General features: G+C 42.4%; 1 protein-coding gene across 6 annotated transcripts in view; it reads right to left on the minus strand.

The window, feature by feature from the left end:
- LOC119978400 (homeodomain-interacting protein kinase 1-like) overlaps positions 1-22,762 on the minus strand; it is a 137,389-nt gene that overhangs the window by 89,126 nt on the left and 25,501 nt on the right. For all 6 annotated transcript variants that reach the window (XM_038820023.1, XM_038820027.1, XM_038820026.1 and 3 more), the window contains one exon: positions 20,024-21,116. In XM_038820023.1, the coding sequence (XP_038675951.1) occupies positions 20,024-21,116 (1,093 nt within the window). The remainder of the gene's footprint in view (positions 1-20,023; positions 21,117-22,762) is intronic.

Genomic DNA, 22,762 nt, shown 5'->3' on the forward strand with positions numbered 1-22,762 from the left:
GGCATCTCCACATCATCAACAACAATAATGGAAACAGCATAGATAGATTGGGCACACTGTATTCACTCATTGTGCCAGAAAAGATACTGCAATTGCCACTGCTACCAACCAGGAAGGTCTAATTACTGTGCCAAGATTAATGAGGCACATCCAGTTATAAATATGAGCCAGCAATTAATAATGAAAACCTAAAATTAGGGATGAAGTACATTAACTTTTCTTAAATATATCAACTAGAATTTGAGGTACACCATAAGCACAACATACCCTGCCTCAGTTTTTAGTCCACTACTGCAATCATTAAAATGACTAATTTATACAAAGCACTAGCTTTGCTCTGTTAGGTGCTTTCCTAAAACATGCGCAAGATGACCGATGTTGCACATTAGACTCAATCCCATGCAAAAGTAATACACAGATTTAGTCCCCCCCAACTCTGTCAAATCCCACCCACCCAAAGCCATCACACTTCCCAGTAGCACCGGCACAGGCCTGGAAACCGTCCGCTCCCAATCAATGCATGGTTCACAAAAATAGTGGGAACTCAGCTCTGAATATTGGGAAGCATCATTAGATACAATCCAAACTAGAACTAACATGAGATACATGCAATGGCTCAGGCCTTGCATTAAAAATAGTGAGGCTAACAGCACTCTCGGTTATAACAGCAAATCACACAAACTTCTGGAATCCACATTTTCAGTCAACAACGGAAATCCAGGACTAGTCATTTGCTATTCACTCTTCCTCCACAAGCTACATTCTACCAAGACTTCACAATAGACTTGTCATTGAAGTTACTGCCCTTACTCACCAAACATGCCAGAAAAAGTTAGGCTTGGTGCATTCAAGTGTAGTTGGATTTTTAATGGTGTGATAAGCCTTTACTTACTGCCAAGCAGCCCATCAGGCACTGCAAGTGATGTTTCATTCCTTCAGAATTAATTTATTGTTTAAGATTTTAGAAGTATTAAAAATTAATTTTCTTTCTTGCTTTTTTCTTTTGTCTTTAACTCTCAATTCATATTTCTCTTCTCACTTCATCTTCGGACACATGATTTTACAAATTTAAATATTCTAATTTATTATTGTGATGATTTGCCAAGGACAGCTCCTCTGCTCCTTTCTCCATACCTTGAGGTCCTGCACTTTCCTCTTCCAGTTGCACATTGAAGCCTATTTCCTTTTTAATGAGCAATATGACCAAGAAAATAATACATGCGGTTGTTTCCTGTCTGTCTTCTGCATGTGTGGTGAAAGGAATCACAACTCCTCTTCCTGAAAGATCCAGCTCCTGTAAGCAGCCGTAGTCCCTCAAGTTTCTATCTCTTCCACCATCACCACAGAAAATTTGTTAGCTTTGTCATCGGCCATGCTTGTAACTCTGAGCATGAAACTCTTACTTGAACCTGGGAAGACTCACAAAAACGGCAGAGATGACCATCCCACCGCCACACCCTTCCCTTTCCCACAAGGTATCAAATGACCCTGCTATCTTATTCTAATTTATACTTGCTGATTTAGACTCTAGATCCATGAGGATTCTTCAATCAAATTCATTGAAGATTCACTGCTGTTCTCCCTGCTCACATATGCCCCAGAACCCCGATAGAAGGCTGTTCCATCAGATCAGGCATCCAATGGCAGAAACTCGCCCACTCAAAAGTGCACACAGTCTGTGGTGGTTGCAATAGTGAGCGCCACAACCATCATCCACCGGCCTGTGTTCCAAATCAACGGAATGGACATGAGTAGTGCCCAAACTGACAAACCATACATGCCAGTTCTGACACTGCAATATAAATGGGATGCAACAAATCAGGGCTTCAAGATCACCAGCAGATTCTGTCACACGGTTCTTGCATTCACTCCATTCCTCTCTGATGGCCTGAACCACCAGTAAATACTCCAGAGGGCCATAGGCGAGGCCAAAGTAACACCATGCAACTATTGCAAATGCACAATCATTCTGGCTACAGTATTGCAACAAACCAATGCTTTGAACAAATCAGCTGTACTGTCGTTCTGAAAAACAAACAATAACTGGCTCATAGTTTCATCTCATTTGGCATGTATAAAATTTTAATTTCTTCCCCAAGGAAGAAATAAAAATGTCATAGCCCACCACAAACTCCCTGCCAAATATATTTTGCATGACATCAAAATGATCATATCTAGAAGTGTTATTATAATATTCAAGCAGTCCATGCGAATATGCAGATAATGAGTAATGGAATATCTCCTGCTTAATTTGTTGTACATTTGCACAACTGCTCAGTTTTGCAGTCCTGCACTCAGTAGTAAATAACTGTGAAAATAACAGCCCAGAAAACAGAGTCCTCCAAGTATGTTCATTCTTGCAAGATCTATGCCTGTTCGCAGGCATGTAGAATTGGCTTACACCTAAACATAATCAGTCCAACTATTCAGCAAAATAGCTGAAAATTAAGTTACTTGGTATGAAAAGGTACAAGGAAAAAAAAAAAATCAGCATTTCTGTCTGATTTTGATTCACTTATCCCACTCCAGTAAGAAGTAGACTGATTTTATTAATAATAATAATCTTTATTGTCACAAGTAGGCTTACATTAACACTGGCAATGAAGTTACTGTGAAATTCCCCCAATTCGCCACACTCTGGCACCTGTTCGGCTACATTGAGGGAGAAATCAGAATGTCCATTCACCTAAAAAGCACGTCTTCAGGATTTGTGGGAGGAAACCTGAGCATCTGGAGGAAACCCACACAGACACAGGGAAGAAGTGCAAACTCTGCACAGACAGTGACCCAAACAGGAATCGAACCTGGAGTCTCGTGCTGTGAAGCAACAGGGCTCACCACTGTGCTACCGTGCCACCCATGTCAATAGGACACAAGAATTTCCACTACTTGTAACATCTTCCATTGCCTTCGGTTTAGATATTTAGTGAAGTGACACCTTAAGAATATGTGGTGTTGCATACATATTTCGCCTTTCTGCTCTTCCATGTCAGGCACCCACAAATTAAGAGAGGGGCACAAACTTGCACATATTTGCAGCTCTAATTGCTCATTTCAATAGAAGCACAGAAATGTCCTGCTTGTATATCAGTTGAGAGTATGAGGATAGGTAGGCAGCAGAAGGAAAGGGACTGTAAAGAAGCTGAAGTTTAGGGTTAGGGCAATAGCACTGCATTCAACTGATGTCAGAATGGATGATAACTTTTGGAAAAGTAGGAAAAGTACTCCATTCCTGAGCATCTACACATTTCTTTACTGTCACTGGTCAGTCAACTGATGTTCAATAATGGCCGAGTCCATGTGAAGTAAAGTTTGCCATGCCAATAAAGCTTCTTCAATGCGAGGTGTGGATTGATAGCAAGGTCTCTATTTACTGTTCATTTTAAGAGATAACAGATCAAATGGAATTGCAGTGATTTCTATGGGATCAATTTAGTACAACGTAATTTGAAGCATTTGACAAACTGCAGGCTAGACCAGTTAGTAGTTGGCAGTTACTGAAATCAGCAATGTGCACCAATACTCACAGATCAAGTAAATAACACCTCTCTCTATGAGAGGACACTACGTTGCCGACACTCCAAGTTTTTTTTCCCCAGGCTTCTCATACCAACCAAGCCCCATTCTCAGGCCTTTGCCAATGCTTCTCTAAGAAGGTGTAGCACAGCCTGGAGAAAACTTCCAGCTATGGTGGATTAACCAGTTAAGAGATCAGTCATGTTCTCCATGCCGAACAGCAGCAACCCAATATGCTGCACGTTTTAATTTGGTAAGATTGAAAACAATTGATCATACAAGACATCTCAGTTATAAACAGGAAAAATAATGGACAAATAGAAGTCACTCAGATTGCTCCAGCCCTGGTTTGAAACTGATGATGATCTTTTGAAGATGAGCAGCAACAAGTCACAATATCTTATGATCAATAACACCATTTTTTAAGTCACTTCAGTTTTCAAAATGACTGCATTTGACTGGGTACCTGGATTTTCCAGAAATTCTACTAAAATAGTCCTCCCAATTTCAATATTGAAAAACACACCGCTCTGTGGATAGTTACATTACACAAGCACGCACATACATAAAGTCTAAATGGGGAATGAAATGCTCTCCAGGCAGCTAACAGGAACTGGTGAAACAAGGAGACATAGAATTAAAATAAAGGAAAAGCAGCAGAATAAATGGGCCAATGAGGAGAGCGAAGAGAGGTTCACAGATTGGCTCAGGATTGGGTCAGCTTCCCCGCCTCCCACAAACAGATGCCTACCTATATGCGTAAATAATTTGCCCAAGTGTATTGAGTTTGCTGCTGTTGAGCGGTTGCATAATACCCTACCAGTTACTTTATTTTGATTTTGTAATGCTCTTGTGTTGTTACTTCTTTTCTTTTTCTTTTTTTTCCCTTTGGTGATTTGTGTGTGCCCTTCTCTTTTATATATATATATGTGTATATATATATCATATCCTGTGTACATAACGGCAATATACTTTGTTCAAAAACCCAATAAAAAACATTTATAAAAAAGGATTGGGTCAGCTATTATCTTCTGCCATTGCTCATCATCTTGGATGCCAGTTGACATGCAGCAACTGTGGAGACCCCAGTCCATATCATGGAAGGAGGAGGGGAGAAAGAAGATGGTGGTGGACACAGGGAAAGTGAAGAAACTGATTTCTGCTTGTGAATTTAAATAATGTCTGATCAAATATTACATTTCCAATGCAGGATAGAAGCAGGCAGCACATTTAATAAAACATTTTGCTCTTGGTGATTTTATTCCAAGCCCCCATGACAGTAGCAGAGAAAGCATTGGATCCAAGTAAATACGTACACATTACCAAACAAATATTTCAAAATGTACAAAAACATGAACATAAAGTCAAATACCAGTGCAGGACAGCAAGACATTCATGTAGCAACTGCATCACAGGATGGGAGGGTTCAGATTTAGGATTTCTCAACAAGCTTATTTTAAATTACGTATTTTGCAGAAATTGCAATATACATCCTAATGAGCTCAAAGCAGCATTTGTTGTGGCCTGAGAACAAGTCAAATAGCCTAAGGTACTGAGAGGTGAAGAATAACCAAGACAAAAAAAGTTCTTCATTGATATTTTAGCTAAGTGCAATGCAACCTATTTTGGAGTTTGTTTATGATCAGTTACATTCAGGATGCGGCTCAAAGGGGTGTTCAAAAGATAGCTATGCAAAAATGCTATTTATAGAGCAAAACAATATCACCAAGAGAAAAACATAATTTCTGTTTGCCTACTTCTGCCATTTGGTTTTGGTAAGTTGCAGTTAAGTTATTTTAAAAATGTACACTTATATACACATAATAAACATACTTGTTTTACCCACATCTAATAATGTCATGATTTTTGTTAAACGTAGGATGCTACAAGAAATATTAACAGATCTCAACACCAGTACACACAACAATAGGGTGGCGACACATATTTGGGTCAATGTCACTAAACCTTGCTTTCAACCACTTGGCTTCAGAATGACTCCACGCTCTCTTATCAAATTGCTCTCGGAGCATCTCCCCTGTTCAAGCATCCACAACCTTATCCCCAAAGTTCTCTCCTCAGATCCCATCCTCATCTACTTATTGTCCCTTGGGCTTCATTTGTTAGAAAACATGAGGCGAGATTCCACAGAAACTAGGACATCCACCATTCTGCCATGTCTCACGACCATTGCCTCTGCTGTTAAGACTGTTTGCCCAACATCATCTTCAATGAGCTCAAATTTTCTTCTTTTAAAAAAAAATTAATTTAGAGTACTCAATTATTTTTTCCGAATTAAGGGACAATTTAGAGTGGCCAATCCACCTATCCTGCACATCTTTTGGGTTGTGGGGGTGAAACCCACGCAGACACGGGGAGAATGTGCAAACTCCTCACAGACAGTGACCCAGAGCCGGGAATCGAACCTGGATCCTCAGCGCCATAGGCAGCAATGTTAACCACTGTGCCACCGTGCTGCCCGATCAAATTTTCTTCTTTCAGCTTCTCCCATTTTACTGGGAATCTATACAATGCTGGTTGATCACGTATCATCGCTGGTTGATCACGTATCATCGCCATCTACTCCAGTCAGTCACCTGTTCTTCTTCCAACCCTGCTGCGTTTAAGTCCCTCATCATCACCTCGTTCCATCTGGTATCAGGTCTTCCTCTTTGAAACATAGAATCCCTACAGTGCAAGAGGCTATTCAGCCCATCGAGTTACCACCAACCCATCAAAAGACCACCCTACCTAGGCCCAATCCCCACCCTATTCCTGCAACCCCACCCAAGGGGCAATTTAGCATGGCCAATCCACCTAAACAAGCACATCTTTGACTGTCGCAGGAACCCAGAGCACCCGGAAGAAAACCACGCAGACATAGGGAAAATGTGCAAAGTCCACACAGTCACCCGAGGTCGGAATCGAACCAGAGTCCCTGGCGTTGTGAGCAGCTGTGCTAACTACTGTGCCGCCATGCCTGCTCCTGGCAGTTTCATGCCCACCACTCACCTCACCACACCTCTCTATCTCTCTCCATAGCAGATGACCATACCATTTCAACTTCTTCTTGGCTACTTTCTTCCATGCTTCTACAATTTTCACTGACCCCCTGATGCGCTGGTTCCTTATTTTGTAATTTCTTGGTACTCCACACATCCATCTCATCATCTATATCTCATTAGTATCCAGTCATTGTTTCTCTCTTCTTGGTTGCTCAAGTTGCTACACTATGTGTCAAGGCCAATCTCACTTGTAGATTCTTCCTTGAGTTTCAGCAATACTTCACTTTCACATAAAATGCCACTGTGAATTTTCCAATTACTCCAACCGGAGATAATCCAATGCTTAATTCCTATTTTCACTCTTCTATCTTCTGCCACCAGATTCCAGGATTACCATATAATAATAATTTTATTGTCACAAGTAGGCTTACATTTACACTGCAATGAAGTTACTGTAAAAATCCCCTAGTTGTCACGTTCCGGCGCCTGTTTGGGTAGAGAGAGAGAGAATTCAAAATGCCCAATTCACCTAACAGCACGTCTTTTGGGACTTGTGGGAGGAAACCGGAGCATCCGGAGGAAACCCCCGCAGACACGGGGAGAATGTGCAGACTCTGCACAGACAGTGACCCAAGCCGGGAATCGAACTTGGGACCCTGGCGCTGTGAAGCAACAGTGCTAACCACTGTGCTGCCGTGCCGCCCGAGCTACAAATATGAGCTACAAATATCTCCAGTTAAATAATGCTAAACAATGTTAATTGTCTTAGGGGCCCCTTGAACTCTGTGCCTGTGATTTATTCCATACCCCTGCATAGTCACTGTCTCAAGTTAAAGCAGACAATTCAGAACAGTCTCTCCATCACAAAGATTGTCCACTTCCACATTGTAACAACTGCTTCAACCCACCGGCTGCCGAAACTCTTATCCATCTCATTATCTTCTGACTCAACTATTTCAATGCTTACCGACTAGCTCCAACATAAATTGCTTATATTTATATAGCACTTTTAATGTAATGAAACATCCCAAACATTTTCACAGGAGCATTATAAAATAAATTACACTGAGCTACATAAGGATATTAGGTCAGATGACCAAAAAACTTGGTCAAAGAAGAGTCTTAAAGGACTAAAATGTGGTAGAGAGGCAAAGAGGTGTATGGAGGGAATTACAGAGCTAGGAACCTACGCAACTGAAGGCATGGTCACCAATGGTGGAGCAATTATGATTGGGAATGCATAACTTCGACTTATCCACAAGTCTGCCGCCTGTATCCTATCCTACACCACGTCCTATCACATACTACTTGATCTACACCAGCTTCAAATCCTCCAACACCTTCATTAAAATTTCACTCCAGCATTTAAATTCTTTAATAGCCTCCACTCTCCTTATTTCTGTGCATCCTCCAGCTCTACACACCCATGCTCGACCCACCAAGCACCTCCCGGCTCTTTACTTTGTTGGAATGGTTCAATCACCGAGGCGGATACTTGGATTTCCCCTCGCTGTTTCACTTCCCACTCCTTTAAGTCTATTCCTAAAAACCACAGCATCTACCTTTACCGGATTATGCCCCTCAACATTTGCAACACTTTTCTATGAGAAATGCATTGGACAAGTTATTATGCCAAATACAAAAATGTAAACATTCATATTTAGGACCTGCACTGAGAACCAATTTCCAAACTTGTTCAATGTTACTGTCCTTCCAAAATCACTGTTCGTAAAAATAAAAAAATTGTGATAATTTAGTTTACAAAAAGGACCCTGCTCAGAGTTATCCACTGGTCAGCTTTCACTTCAACTGTATGTGTTTGGCTCTTTCTAGACTTTTAACAAATCTACTAATACATCTTACACATGTTTTACTGTCAAAATTACTTTCAAAAAGTTGATTGCAAACTTAACCTTGATCAAATGTTGCATAAATATAATTACTGTTACTAAAAATAGCTTGCTTGGTGTATTTGTTCAGTAATTTATCAGTGTAAAAAAGGGACAGAGCTTGCAAATGACAATTCCTTGCGTGTTTTGTGAATGGCTAATTTTTGTGTCAATCATAATTATACACACATAGGGTGGCGCAGTGGGTTAGCCCTGTCGCCTCACGGCGCCAAGGACCCAGGTTCGATCCCGGCTTTGGGTCACTGTCCGTGTGAAATTTGCACATTCTCCCCGTGTTTGGGTGGATTTCGGCCCCACAACCCAAAGATGTGCAGGCTACGTGGATTGGCCACGCTGAATTTTGTTTAGAAATTTAGATTACCCAATTATTTTTTCCAATCAAGGGGCAATTTAGTGTGGCCAATCCACCTACTCTGCACATTTTTGGGTTGTGGGTGCGAAACCCATGCAGACACTGGGAGAATGTGCAAACTCCACCCGGACAGTGACCCAGAGCCGGGATAGAACCTGGGTCCTTGGCGCCGTGAGGCGACAGGGCTAACCCACTGCGCCACCCTATGTGTGTATAATTATGATTGACACAAAAATTAGCCATTCACAAAACACGCAAGCGCTGTGAGGCAGCTGTGCTAACCACGAGGCCACCGTGCTGCCCTGGCCACGCTGAATTGCCCCTTATTGGAAACAATTAATTGAGTACTCTAAATTTATTTTTAAAACTAATTATACACACATCATCAAGCTGTGAATCTGCTAACTTGGGTGTCTTTAGCCAATGGATGAGCTGTATTATACTTAATATTAATATTTGACTCAGTTACTGCTGGTATCTATTTTTGCGAGTCTATAATTTTTCTCGCCTAATCAATTTTTAAAAATTAAATAGTTGTGCGTCTCAACTATTAGGGAGTTGTTCAGATTAGAATAAGTTTGTGTAAGCTTTTTCCAGTGAATTAGGAATCACAAGGTAAATGAAGAGAATACCTGCATTTTGCTGACTGCAAACAAGAACTTTATGACTTTAAATGAGGACTTTCTGCAAGCTATTAAACTAATTTACTCCCAAAACTGAGTCATCAGACAACTTAGAATATTTCACCTTTCTACCCGCCCCACAACGCCGAAGAGGACCGCATTGAGGATGGAAAGAAAAATAAACCAATCGATACACACTTATTGTTTCCCCGAGTTCTATTTAAATCTGATTCTTAAATGTGCAACTCTGTACTTTTTTTTAAAACTAAGTTTTCAGGGTTTTAATTTTACAAGAACTAGGTAGCTGTATGATAATCCAATGTAATGGAAAGTACAAGACCACTAAAAACTATGACCTCAAAACATACTTGCTCAAACAAACACGGCATACAGGATGAAGTGTTGCAAACGCACTTTCCTAAATGACTCAGTGTACAAGCTTCATTTCCAGTCATCACTTTCTTGGTCATATACTCAAAAAAAACCCTGAAACTTAAACAAATCTGTAATTGATTGCCTTGGGTTACAAGTTGGCCACTTGTATGCCCTGTATTACAAGCTTATACATTAGAATGTCTCAATGCAAATAGTGTACATACAGAATCAAAAAACAACGGCAAATAATTCCCTCCGCTAGAAGGAAATACAAAGTCTGTGTTACTATAATGTCACCTGTCTAAAACTAAGAGCTACTAAATCTTAGTTCCATACATTTTTAGTTAAATTTAAATAATTACAAATTAAGTGTATATTTAGGAGACCTGAAATTACTATAATTTTCTCAGAAAGCACCCAAATTACTCCTAAAGACAATTATTTCTAAACTGTAAAAGACTGCTTAGATAATCAACAAGACCACAATTTTACACATACAATTCTACAAAAAGCAGCTTCCTAATGGTGCTGTTTGAGGAATCGAAGCCAAATCTACATCAATGTAAATTGTACTCCTGGCTTATTACAGGAAATTGACATGATGATATCTTTAATACCAACCTGAAGAAACAACAAGCAGATATGGCCTTAGTTTATCACTTCAGTTGAAGGGCATTACCTTCAATAATTTAGCACTCCTTCAGTATCATGCTGGAAGCTCAGACACTATATGCTTACATCCAACAGTAGGGCTCGGACATAATTTTCTGACAGAGCCACCACCAGGGCTAGGCTGATATTCAGTTAATGATAAAACTCTGGCCTATTTGCCTATCTAACAATAATCACCATCAAAAATATAATTCATTGTGTTCAGTACTTGAAATATTTTGACAGGAATGGAAGCATTAAAAACACAAGTATTTAATTTTTTTCATGGTGTAGGCAGAGATCTAGCCAAATGTAAGTATGCAGAATAAGACCACTCATGGACTTCAGTATTGCAATGGATCAGTGAATGTAGTTCCTGCTGCTTCCAATAGAACCAAAGCATGCTGCAAGATAAATTTGGCAGAAAACTGTGTTTGTTCCAACACCCTGGGCTAGGGTGCGGTCAATTCCAGCCCCCCTTGACCCATGTCGTAACACAAATGAATTAACCAATAATGCTTAGAAAAGTGGCAATCTTTAGCCCTTGGCTGCCCAATAATTAAAGTCACCAGGCTTATAAATGCAAACACAATTAATTAAACATGCAGCAAATGCATCGAATTCCTAATTCCCCCACTTTAACTTGCCCCTCACCATCTCCACACACATGACAAACAGAGAGGAGGAAAGGGGTAAAGTAATAAGTAGAAGGAAAAAGAGTCTTTGTTCAGATGGTGGTTTCTAGCACACCTTCCTTTACAGGAAGCCTGCAGGTCAGTCTCCATTGGCAGCCTGTAATGGTCTTCCCTGAATATTCATTCATTCAGGTTCTCTGCAAAGTCAGAAATACAGCAATTATACAGCTTTCCTAGAGAAAATGAGGAGAGAGAATGAGCATGTCCATGTCACTGTGTCTAAGACTCAACTGCTCCAGAGGTCTCTTAAGAATCATCCCACTGGAACAGGCTCCAATCACCACCTGTTACCAGGCAGACTACGGACATTTGGCCAATTCATGGGCCGCCAGCCAATCAATCGAACAGAGTCTCTCACTCTCTCTGGTGCCAAAACGTCTGAGCTCTCCCATTCAAAACTAGCAAAGTATCCTCTCCTGTAACTTCTGAATTCCTCACTCCTCTCTGTTGCTTGACTTAAAGGCACATGTCCATTAATCATCCATGGACCAAAAATTATAGCGACAAAATAAAATATGAAACAAGAGAGTAAACAGGAAGGACCCTTACATTCTATAGTTACTGCAAAATATTAAACAGTCAAATGATACAGCTTGTGCAAAGTTGCTGACTTTGTGAATATAGCCAGGACCACCTTCAGTGTTGGAAAGAATTCTACAGACTCAATTCTGAAAGTATTTGGATGGCTAGTCGGTCAGAAAATGACAGCCCACCAGCTTTAAATAACTCTTGCAACACAAAAAGGTTGCAAGTCTTCCACACCTAGATATTCATTTGGACATTCAAAAGAAGTTAACAGATTTGCAATTTACACATTAATTGGAAACTCCACAAGACATTCTACCGTAGTTGTTAATTCATGTGGCTACTCTGTGTCACTCACTGAAGTAAATCATTATATGCAAATATGAACTGTGAGCTCGTGTTCCCTGTTCACCTATGAAGAGTATGATCTAGAAGTTTAATCTTGTCCTCGTTAAACAACTAACGACTGACTTTTTCAGATGTTGAGATCGGAGGTGGTGGTGGTGAAGAGTGATGGCTGCCACTGGATTGTGATTGCTAAGAAAAGTTCTGGAAATATTAGGACATCATGGGTGGGATTCTCCGACCCCCTGCCGTGAATCCCCCCCCGCCGGCTGCTAAATTCTCTGGCGGGGGAATCTGGCCCTGGGAGGTGCCCCCACGGTGGCCTGGCCCGCAATCGGGGCCCACCAATCCGCAGACGGGCCTGTGCCACGGGGGCACTCTATTCCTCCGCGAGGGCTGCTGTGGCCCTCCGCGATGGCTGATGCGGAGATGATCCCCCCCTGCGCATGCACTGGGATGACGCCAGTCTATGAATAGCACTAAACTACCTCAGCTTAATTAAACTGTCATAAATCATGGGTCAAATCTTGCACTTTTTAAAGGTTGAATATATCAGGGGTCATTTACCAAATCAGCCAAAAGGTTAACGCTGAAGCTCTTCACAAATACAAAACAACAGACTACATGTATATCTAGTTTGTATCAACGTTTACCCTCCACAAGATCAAATTGTTCTAATCACGTTTATCCACCCTTTTTTCATATCCGTTAACTCCTTTTCCTTCATCCGCATATTCAATCTAATCTTTCATGTTGACATAGTTTCAGTCTGAATCAGTAACCTTGGAAATTAATTCCCCAACTTTACAACCTCATGTAAAGAAGTTTTGCTGATACCATTTTTAAATCTAATACACTTCAATTTTGATTCCATTATTCCCTGTTCTTGATCCCTCAACCACTGGAAACAACATAAATATATGAGTACACGTCTATCTATTCTGCATTAGTCTTTTATAATAAAAAAAAAACTTCTATCATATCAGCCTGTAATTTGCATTGATACAAATGACCTAATCCTGGGTGTAATCTGAAATTTCCAGACTCTAATCCTGTTGCTACCTGTTAGGAGGATAGTTTTCGACTTCAAGATGTAAACATGTTATTGGAATAGGACACCTGGCAGATGGAATTTAATGCAGAAAACTTTTAAGTGATATTTTGGTAGCAAGAACAAGGAAAGTCAATATAGAATAACAGATACAATTCTAAAGGTAGTGCAGGAGCAGAGACTTGGGCACAATGTGCACAAATTGTTGAAGATGGCCGGTTATGTTGAAAGTGGGGTAGTACAGCAAGGAAGTTATGGTGAACCTTTTATAAAACATTGGTATAGCCTCAACTGGAATACTGTATCCAATTCTGGACATAATGCTATAGGATGGATATGACGGCATTAAAGAGGGTAGAGAAAGGATTTGAAATACCTCAATTACGAGAATAGATCGGCATAGCTGGGCTGTACTTTTGGAGAACATAAGGAGATATTAACAATCATGAAGGGCCCCGAGTGGAAATGGAGAAATTGTTCTCACTAGGAGAAAGGTCAAGAACTGGAGGACACTGATTAGGGTAATTGGCAAATTAACCAAAGATGACATTAGGACATTTTTAAAAACAAACAGCGGCTGGTTTGGATCGGTAATGCACTGCATGAAAATGTGGCGGAGGCAGATTCAAGTTGTGGCTTTCAAAAGAGATTTGTCTAAAGAGAAAAGAATTGCAGGGCTGGGGGAAAAGGTAGGAGATTGGGACTAGCTGATTTTTAAAAAATATATAGAAATATACAGAAATCAGGCCCAAATACGATGGGTCAAACATCCTCCTTCCATACTGTAACCATTCTATGATTCTACAAGACCAATTTTTCAAGTGTTTATATTGTTGTATTTTCTCACACCAGGCAACATCCTAGTGAATCGGTATGGTGTTCTCTCTAAAGCTTAAATATCCCTAATTGTTTTGGTAGGAAGAATGTGACAAGAAAGTAAGGCTCCATGTTATAAACAGCTCCATTTTAATCAAATCACAATAGTCAGTGATTATCATAGTTGATGCCCAAAGTTTATCTTATTCCAGAGTTTAGTATACAGCATTCAGCAATAAATGCTTCATGGTCTGCATTTGTATCAAGTTTTTTAAAATTGCAGAATGTCTTTACATTGGTCAGAGTAGGCCGGTACATTATTTGTTTGCAGAAAATTTAACCGACCAATACAGCTCAAAGTTTAACCTTACATTGCAGGATAAAATTATCAGTGCAAATGCTTGGCAGAAAACAATGAAGAAACAAATACTTCCCCAGGCGAACATAATGGACAGCATGAATGAACAAAAAAAATGCCCTAAATGTAGTCAAATTGCATATATATATATTTTTAAAATTGTGTAGTTGAACCTTGAGCAGCATATGCATACATTTTACTTAATTATGATTGAGAAGGAAAAGATATCAATTGTGTAACACAGAAAAATACAAAGTGAGACACCAAGTACTTTTCTTCGCTTCAGCCTTCCTCCCCATGCCCGACATACTTTGCAACATGAACCAGGGAACACATTGTACACTTCAGGCTATTATCTTGAACTTGCTACAACTTAGTACATTTTTGAAATATAAATCACACAATGAGTGACTCCAATTGGTCTATAATCCTGATCAAATGCATTCACTGAACAGCTTAAAACATGCAACCTATTTCACATAATAATGAAAACAATACATGCAAATATTGCTTTTTCTTTTTGGTTAGATCTCCAATTGCACACGCAGACAGGCCCTCAAAAATTAACTGGTTCGTACAATTCGCACCACAAGAATGTAATGTACAGGGCAGCAAGTTGGCGCAGTGGTGACCACTGCTGCCTCATGGCACCGAGGACCCGGGTTTCATCCCAGCCCCGGGTCTCTGTCCGTGTGGAGTTTGCACATTCTCCCAGTATCTGTATGGGTCTCACCCCCTCAACCCAAAGATGCACAGGGTAGGTTGATTGGCCATGCCAAATTACCCCTTAATTGGAAAAGAAAACTTGGCACTTTACATTTTAAAAATAATGGAACGTACAGACATTTTAGAAGAGAACATGTGCTGGGAGTTATTTTCCCTCTTCTGATAGCACAGAGTATTTAAGCTCATTCGAATCAAATCAGACACTGCATCACTGTACAGAAAACATGGGTACAATTTCTCTTAATTTCCGTTGATATTCCCATTTCCCTTCTTTTCAGATTTCTGTACATAGCACTGCAAAACTCATCTGGGAGGACTTGGGAATCTTCACAAAACCCGGGAGGACCTCAAGAGGGAAACATCAGGTGGGTAAAATGACCAAATCATTATATTCAAAATGAATGAGGCATTGCTGAGTGGCAGCAGAGCAGAAAACCCTCCAAAAAACCACATCCAAATCAAATAGGCACAAACTGTATCCATGGATGGCTGAAACATACTACTACAAAAATTTTGGAGTTGGCCATGGTCTTTTGCAAAATAAAACCCATTATTGAATCTTAACCTGGTATTCTTTGACAAAACACTCGGTTGAATTTGATCGAATGTGGTTAGTGCAAAGACAGCCTAATGAGCTGATTATTACGGAGTTGATCAAACAAACTAACAAGCACGGTTGATTTTGCCAAAAACAGAGTATTTTAAAACCAAACTGAACTTTGAAATGGGTATGGATAATGGCCAACACCTTTTGGCTGATATTAGTGACTCTCTATTAGTGACTCACCAGCAAAGATGGCGCCGAAGCGAGGCAACTCTCTGCAAGCTCTCCCCAACAGATCCACTTTTAACTTAACTTATACTCGTTCTAAACTTTTAAAAATTAATTCTAAAGCTAACATTATTACTAACATCTCTCTTTTATCTTCTCTTGCAGGCTTGAAGATCCTCCGAGGCCCTTGGAGACCTTTTGACCCGACCCGACCTGACCTCCATGAGCTGGAAGAAGATCGGGCCCAAACCGGAAGTGAAGCCCCAACCTCGATTTGGAGCCGACCCGGGCCTCGGAGCTCCAAACCCGGCCTAACTACCGACGCCAGCCCTCAGATCACCCGACCTAGTCCCCGGAGCTCCCGACACGATCCCAGACGGCAAGGCCCGGCCCAACGCGACCCCGAGAGACCCGCCCAACGACCCGACCTGGAGGGGGCCGCCCAGCAATCCGGAAGGAAGAAAAATCCACATGGAGGACCCACCAATGCGACTTCAAGATCCGACCCCAGGAGCGCCCAGGGAAGGAACAGACCATGGGACCTAGCCCAACCTGCCCCAGGAAGCCCCCGCCCACAACCCAGGGCCCTAGAAATGGAGGAGACCGCGTGCGAGGACCCGAATGCACTGCAAGGTATTCCCGCGCCCGCAGAACGCCGGGACCCATCTGGATCACAAACTCGCCCCCCCAGCAACCCCTCTACCTCAACCAGCGCCCAGGACCCTGCCAGACACGACCCCGGAAAAGTAAACAGCGCCCTGGACCCCGCTAGCGCCCTGGACCCCGCCAGACGCAACCACCTACCTTCCACAAGGGCTGACGTCTCCCATCGGATCCCAGGATCATCCAGCAGCAGCCGCCGAACAAAGGAAGTGAGGGAAAAGCAGCGGTCTGCAGGTTAGACTGAAGCAACGCGGTTTCAAGACCCCTCTCCCCAGCATACTCCTGGCAAACGTCCAAGCGATTGAAAACAAGCTGGATGAACTTAACGCCAGACTTACCTCTCTGAGGGAAGCAAGAGAATGCTGTGTGCTCTGCTTCACAGAGACATGGTTCACCCCCGCCTCACCGGACTGTGCCATACAACCTGAAGGCTTCTCTATTCACCGGGCGGACCGCACGGCATCTTCATGCAAAGCGAAGGGCGGAGGGGTTTGCCTCCTCATCAATTCCTCCTGGTGCTTGGATGTGGCGACCCTGGCGACCTACTGCCCCCCAGACCTGGAATACTTGACCGTAAAGTGCCACCCATACTATCTTCCATGCAAGTTCACTTCAGCCATTATCACAGCGGTCTACATCCCACCCCAGGCAGAATTGAGGAAGGCGCTGGATGAACTGTACACAGTCATAAACAACTATGAAACAGAACACCTGAAGGCCTTGTTCATCGTGGCCGGAGACTTCAAAAAAGCCAACCTCAAGAGTGTACTGCCAAAATGCCACCAGCATATCTCCTGTCCCACCAGGGGCGACAACACTCTTGACCACTGCTACTCAAAAATCAAGGGCGCCTCCGTTCCATCCCCCGACCGCATTTTGGGAAATCAGACCATAAGACTGTGCTCCTTCTCCCGGCTTACAAGCATAAACTCAAGCGGGAGAATCCAGCTAAGAAGGTTGTGCAGTGCTGGTCCGAGGAGACAGAAGAGCTCTTACGTGACTGCTTAGAGACAGTGGACTGGTCCATATTTAAGAACTCAGCGACTAACTTAAATGAGTATGCCACCACCGTCACAGACTTCATCAGCAAATGTGTGGACGACTGCGTGCCAAAGAAAGCAGTACGTACGTTCCCCAACCGGAAACCATGGCTCGACCGCCAGATTGACTCCCTACTGAAGGACAGATCTGAGGTGTTCAAGGCAGATGACCCTGTCCTATACAAGAAATCCAGGTACGACCTCCGCAAAGCCATCCGAGATGCCAAGAGAGAATATCAAACTAAGCTAGAGTCACAGACAGACTCTCGGCGGTTGTGGCAAGGACTAAACAACATAACGGGCTACAAAGCGAAGCCGAGCAGTATCTCTGGCAGCAGCGCACCCCTCCCCGATGAACTTAATGCATTCTATGCTCGGTTTGAGCAGGTAACCAACAATCCGCTGTCGAGTGCCCCAGCAGCCCATAATTCACCCATAACCACCATCACAGTTTCCGAAGTCAGATCGGCCTTCCTGAAAGTGAACCCACGGGACGGGCCCGGACTGGATCCCTGGTCGTGCACTCAGAGCCTGCGCATACCAGCTGGCAGAGGTATTCACAGACATCTTTAACCGATCCTACTCCACTCCGAGGTCCCCACCTGCTTCAAGAAGACCACCATCATACCGGTACCAAAGAAGAACCAGGCAACATGCCTCAATGACTACCGCCCGGTGGCCCTGACGTCAGTTGTAATGAAGTGCTTCGAGAGGCTGATCATGAAGCGCATCACCTCCATACTCCTGGAACGCCTTGACCCACTTCAATTCGCATACCGTCGCAACCGGTCCACATCAGACGCCATTTCCCTGGCCCTACACTCATCCCTAGAGCATCTCGAAAACAAGGACTCCTACATCAGACCCCTATTTATTGACTACAGCTCCGCCTTCAACACCATAATCCCAGTCAAGCTCATATCAAAGCTCCAAAACCTAGGACTTGGCTCTACACTCTGCAACTGGATCATTGACTTTCTGACCAACAGACCACAATCAGTAAGAATGAAGAAGGAGCCGTGCTCCGAAAGCTCGTGTTTGAAACAAACCTGTTGGACTTTAACCTGGTGTTGTAAGACTTCTTACAGTAAGAATGAACACCAGCACCTCCTCCACAATAGTCCTCAATACCAGTGCCCCGCAAGGCTGCGTACTTAGCCCCCTACTCTACTCCCTGTACACACACGACTGCGTGGCAAAACTTGGTTCCAACTCCATCTACAAGTTTGCTGACGATACGACCATAGTGGGCCGGGTCTCGAATAACGATGAGTCAGAATACAGGAGGGAGATAGAGAACCTAGTGGAATGGTGTAATGACAACAATCTCTCCCTCAATGCCAGCAAAACTAAAGAGCTGGTCATCGACTTCAGGAAGCAAAGTACTGTACACACCCCTGTCAGCACCAACGGGGCCGAGGTGGAGATGGTTAGCAGTTTCAAATTCCTAGGGGTGCACATCACCAAAAATCTGTCCTGGTCCACTCACGTCGACGCTATCACCAAGCAAGCACAACAGCGCCTATACTTACTCAGGAAACTAAGGAAATTCGGCATGTCCACATTAACCCTTACCAACTTTTACAGATGCACTATAGAAAGCATCCAATCGGGCTGCATCACAGCCTGGTATGGCAACTGCTCGGCCCAGGGCCGCAAGGAACTTCAGAGAGTCGTGAATACCGCCCAGTCCATCACACAAACCTGCCTCCCATCCATGGACTCCATCTACACCTCCCGCTGCCGGGGGAAAGCGGGCAGCATAATCAAGGATCCCTCCCACCCGGCTTACTCACTTTTCCAACTTCTTCCATCGGGCAGGAGATACAGAAGTCTGAGAACACGCACGAACAGACTCAAAAATAGCTTCTTCCCCAATGTCACCAGACTCCTAAATGACCCTCTTATTGACTGACCTCATTAACACTACACCCTGTATGCTTATCCGATGCCAATGCTTATGTAGTTACATTGTATACCTTGTGCTGCCCTATTATGTATTCTCATGTATTTTCTTGAATTTTGTTTAATTCCCTTTTCTTCCATGTACTGAATGATCTGTTGAGCTGCTTGCAGAAAAATACTTTTCACTGTACCTCAGTACACGTGACAATAAACAAATCCAAATCCAAAATCTATGTGAATCTGGATGTTTTAAGTGGTGGAGACTTGCTTTGTCAGCAATCGTTTCCCTACTCAACAACTATTTTCATTTCTACTGATCGCAACATTCCTCACTCTGAAATCATCCCAATGTAAAGGGGAAAGAAACATGAATTTTACTGTCAAAAGGCACTCAGATTGGAGAACCTAATAGTCAATCTCATCTTCAAACCACATACTTTTAGAGTATACTTTGCCAATGGGAGCACTGGATAAGAGTCATACAGTGGGATGGAAATGAGGCCAGGGTTAACATAGCCTAGGCTTTAAATTAATCATCAGGTGTGGGGAACAAGGGGTTTGATGCATGCCCTAACCTCCACAACCCACTCTAACTTAAAATCATCCTTTGTATTTCACAGCAAATTTTTTTAGGAATTGAATTATTACCACAAATAATTCTCTCAACCAATTAAAAGAATTAGAAACTATTTACTGACCTGTAATACCGAGACTGCAAATATGTGGAACAAACTGCTTTTAAAACATGACTTGCTGAACCAAAATCTATGACCTTCACCCTATAGGGTTGACGGGTCGGATCCACCAACATAATGTTCTCTGGTTTCAAATCTGCATGAATTAGGCCAAGGCTCTTTAGTTTCATTAAGGCCGTGGCCACCTGCTGCAGGATGGGTCGTATATACTTCAAGGGCAAAGGGCTGAACTTGTTCTGTTTAAGGAAGTCATACAGGTTCTGTTCCAGCATCTCAAACACCAAACAGGTATGATTCTTATGTTGAAAGCACTCATAGGATCGTACAAAGTTGTAATCATCAGCATTCTCGGTGCTCAAGCGATTTAAAATGCTCACTTCAATCTGCCCCTGACGTGCATAAGAGGGATGATTTTTCAAGATCTTGATCGCTACAATTTCATTAGTACCCCTTTTCCAGCATTTTACCACCTGCCCAAATGTACCACGGCCAAGAAACTCCAGAACCTCATAACTACTGATCACTGAACAAAGTATTTCGTGTTGTACCAGCTGATAATCCCCTTCATTGGTGGAACTGCCATTCTTTGAAGTTACAGTTGATGTGGTGGTGGCAGTCGTTCCCACCGCAGTCCTACCAGTGTTGTTCTGAGGCATCGGAGGTGGGTGTTCCTCAATTATTTGCACACTGCCACTGCTTTCAATCTCCTCACTCTTTCTCTTCAGTCCACATTTTTGATAGGTATCCAACAGCGTGACTGTGCTTCTGCGTGTCAAACTCTGCACGCCGTTGGATGACCCAACAGACAAGGCTGTCGTACAGGCTCCACTGTCGGCACTCGTAACTGGGATTAACCCAGAGTTGGTGGTGAGGTGTAAATTCTGTTCATAAACCACTATGCTGCTTGGTGCCTGATGGGGCAGATTTGCCTGTCCTTGAGTCACTGAAGGATTTCTGCTCTGATTACAATGTTTTGTGGTGCAGCCTTGTCCTGTTGAATCCCAGTTTATGGGTTCCACTTTCAATTTCTTCACACTGCAAAAGGCACTGGACTTTACTGACATTGGTGAAAACACTTGGAGTTGTGAGGCCATACCTGCCAAAAAAAGACAACCAGTTTATTATAAAACCTTCCTGGTCAGACGTGACCAGACAAAACAGTTAATTTGGGTGTGTTTATTCAGAAGACGAACAGAATGGAAGTGTTTACTGTACCGCCTATTAAAAATTGGTAACCGAGAAGTGAAATGCATAAATGTTTGAACATATTCCCAAAATTTACCAAAGTACTTTTAAGAGGTGAATATTTCCAAAGCATGATAAAAGTTAAAATATTTAAATATATTCAGTGCTATATACTATTCACTGTATATTACTCAGCAAATATATTTTGTTTCCAGAAGTTTGCAAATCAAAAAAGATCCTCCCAAGAACCAAAAGTAATTTTTTTAACGAAATACGCAGCACTGATATTCATTCAGCAGAAAATAAATACCTACATACAGGTTTCACACTTTAGTACAAGTTACTTGCAGATCAGAGTCAAACATATGTATTTTTAACTGGTCATCATACAGAACAAAATGTCTGATGTTTGGCCTCTGTATGGAGTTCTCAGCTAAGGTAAGATTAATAATAATAATTGCTTATTGTCACAAGTAGGCTTCAATGAAGTTACTGTGAAAAGGCCCTAGTCGCCACATTCTGGCGTCTGTTCAGGGTGGACAGTACGGGAACCCGCGCTGCTGGCCTGGTTCCGCAATACAAGCCGGCTGTTTAGCCCACTGTGCTAAACCAGCCAATTAAGCCGATAGGGTGCTACAATTGGTCTAGTGCACTGAAACTACTATGGATAGAACTTAAACAGTGGGCTGTCTCAACCATCATGCATTTTGCTGACAATCAAGCTCCCAGATGAAGGGTGATTACTTAGTTGAGGTGTTATTGCCTTATCAGCATTTGTGGAGTCATAAATCAGCTGCAGTAATATTCTTAGCAGTAAGAAAACTGTACAAAAGAACAGGAGAAAGGAAATCTAAAATCTTTTGCTAGATGCGCTATATAGAGTAGGACCTGTGCAAAACTGAGCTTGTTGATCATACGTTGCAGAGAGGATATAATGAACTTCCAGCATCCTTGGGCAGGGGTTAAAATTCTCCCAATGGCTCCAGCTGGAAAGATCATGTATGTAACTGTCAGGATTGCTGTCTCCCCTCTTCCATTAATCCAGATCCATATGTAAAGAATGGGTGAACTATTAGAAGGATGCCAAATCCTATGGAGCCATACATCCATGTAATAGAAAGGGAGAAAAGTTTCTTGCACCTGTAAAATGTGTTCCTGCTTTATAAAAGTAAATAGTAAGGGACAGCACGGTGGCTAGCACTGCTGCCTCATGGTGCCAAGGACCCGAGTTCAATCCCAGCCCCTGGTCACTGTCATGTGGAGTTTGCACATTCTCCCCTATTCTGCGTGGGTCTCACCCCCACAATCCCAAAGATGTGCAGGGTAGGTGGATTGACCATGCTAAATTGACTCTTAATTGGGAAAAAAATGAATTGGGTACTTTAAATTTTAAAAAAAATAAATAATAGAAATGCATTTTGTCACCATCTTCCCCATTTCAAAGTTAACATCACCATTCCCTCATTCCAGTAACACTTTTTTCATTTTCCATTTAACGTGCAAATTAGCATGGCCAATCCACCTAGCCTGCACATCTGCACGTTGTGGGGGTGAGAC

This window comes from Scyliorhinus canicula, chromosome 15 (genome assembly GCF_902713615.1).
Source record: "Scyliorhinus canicula chromosome 15, sScyCan1.1, whole genome shotgun sequence".
In the NCBI taxonomy this organism is placed as follows: Eukaryota; Metazoa; Chordata; class Chondrichthyes; order Carcharhiniformes; family Scyliorhinidae; genus Scyliorhinus; species Scyliorhinus canicula.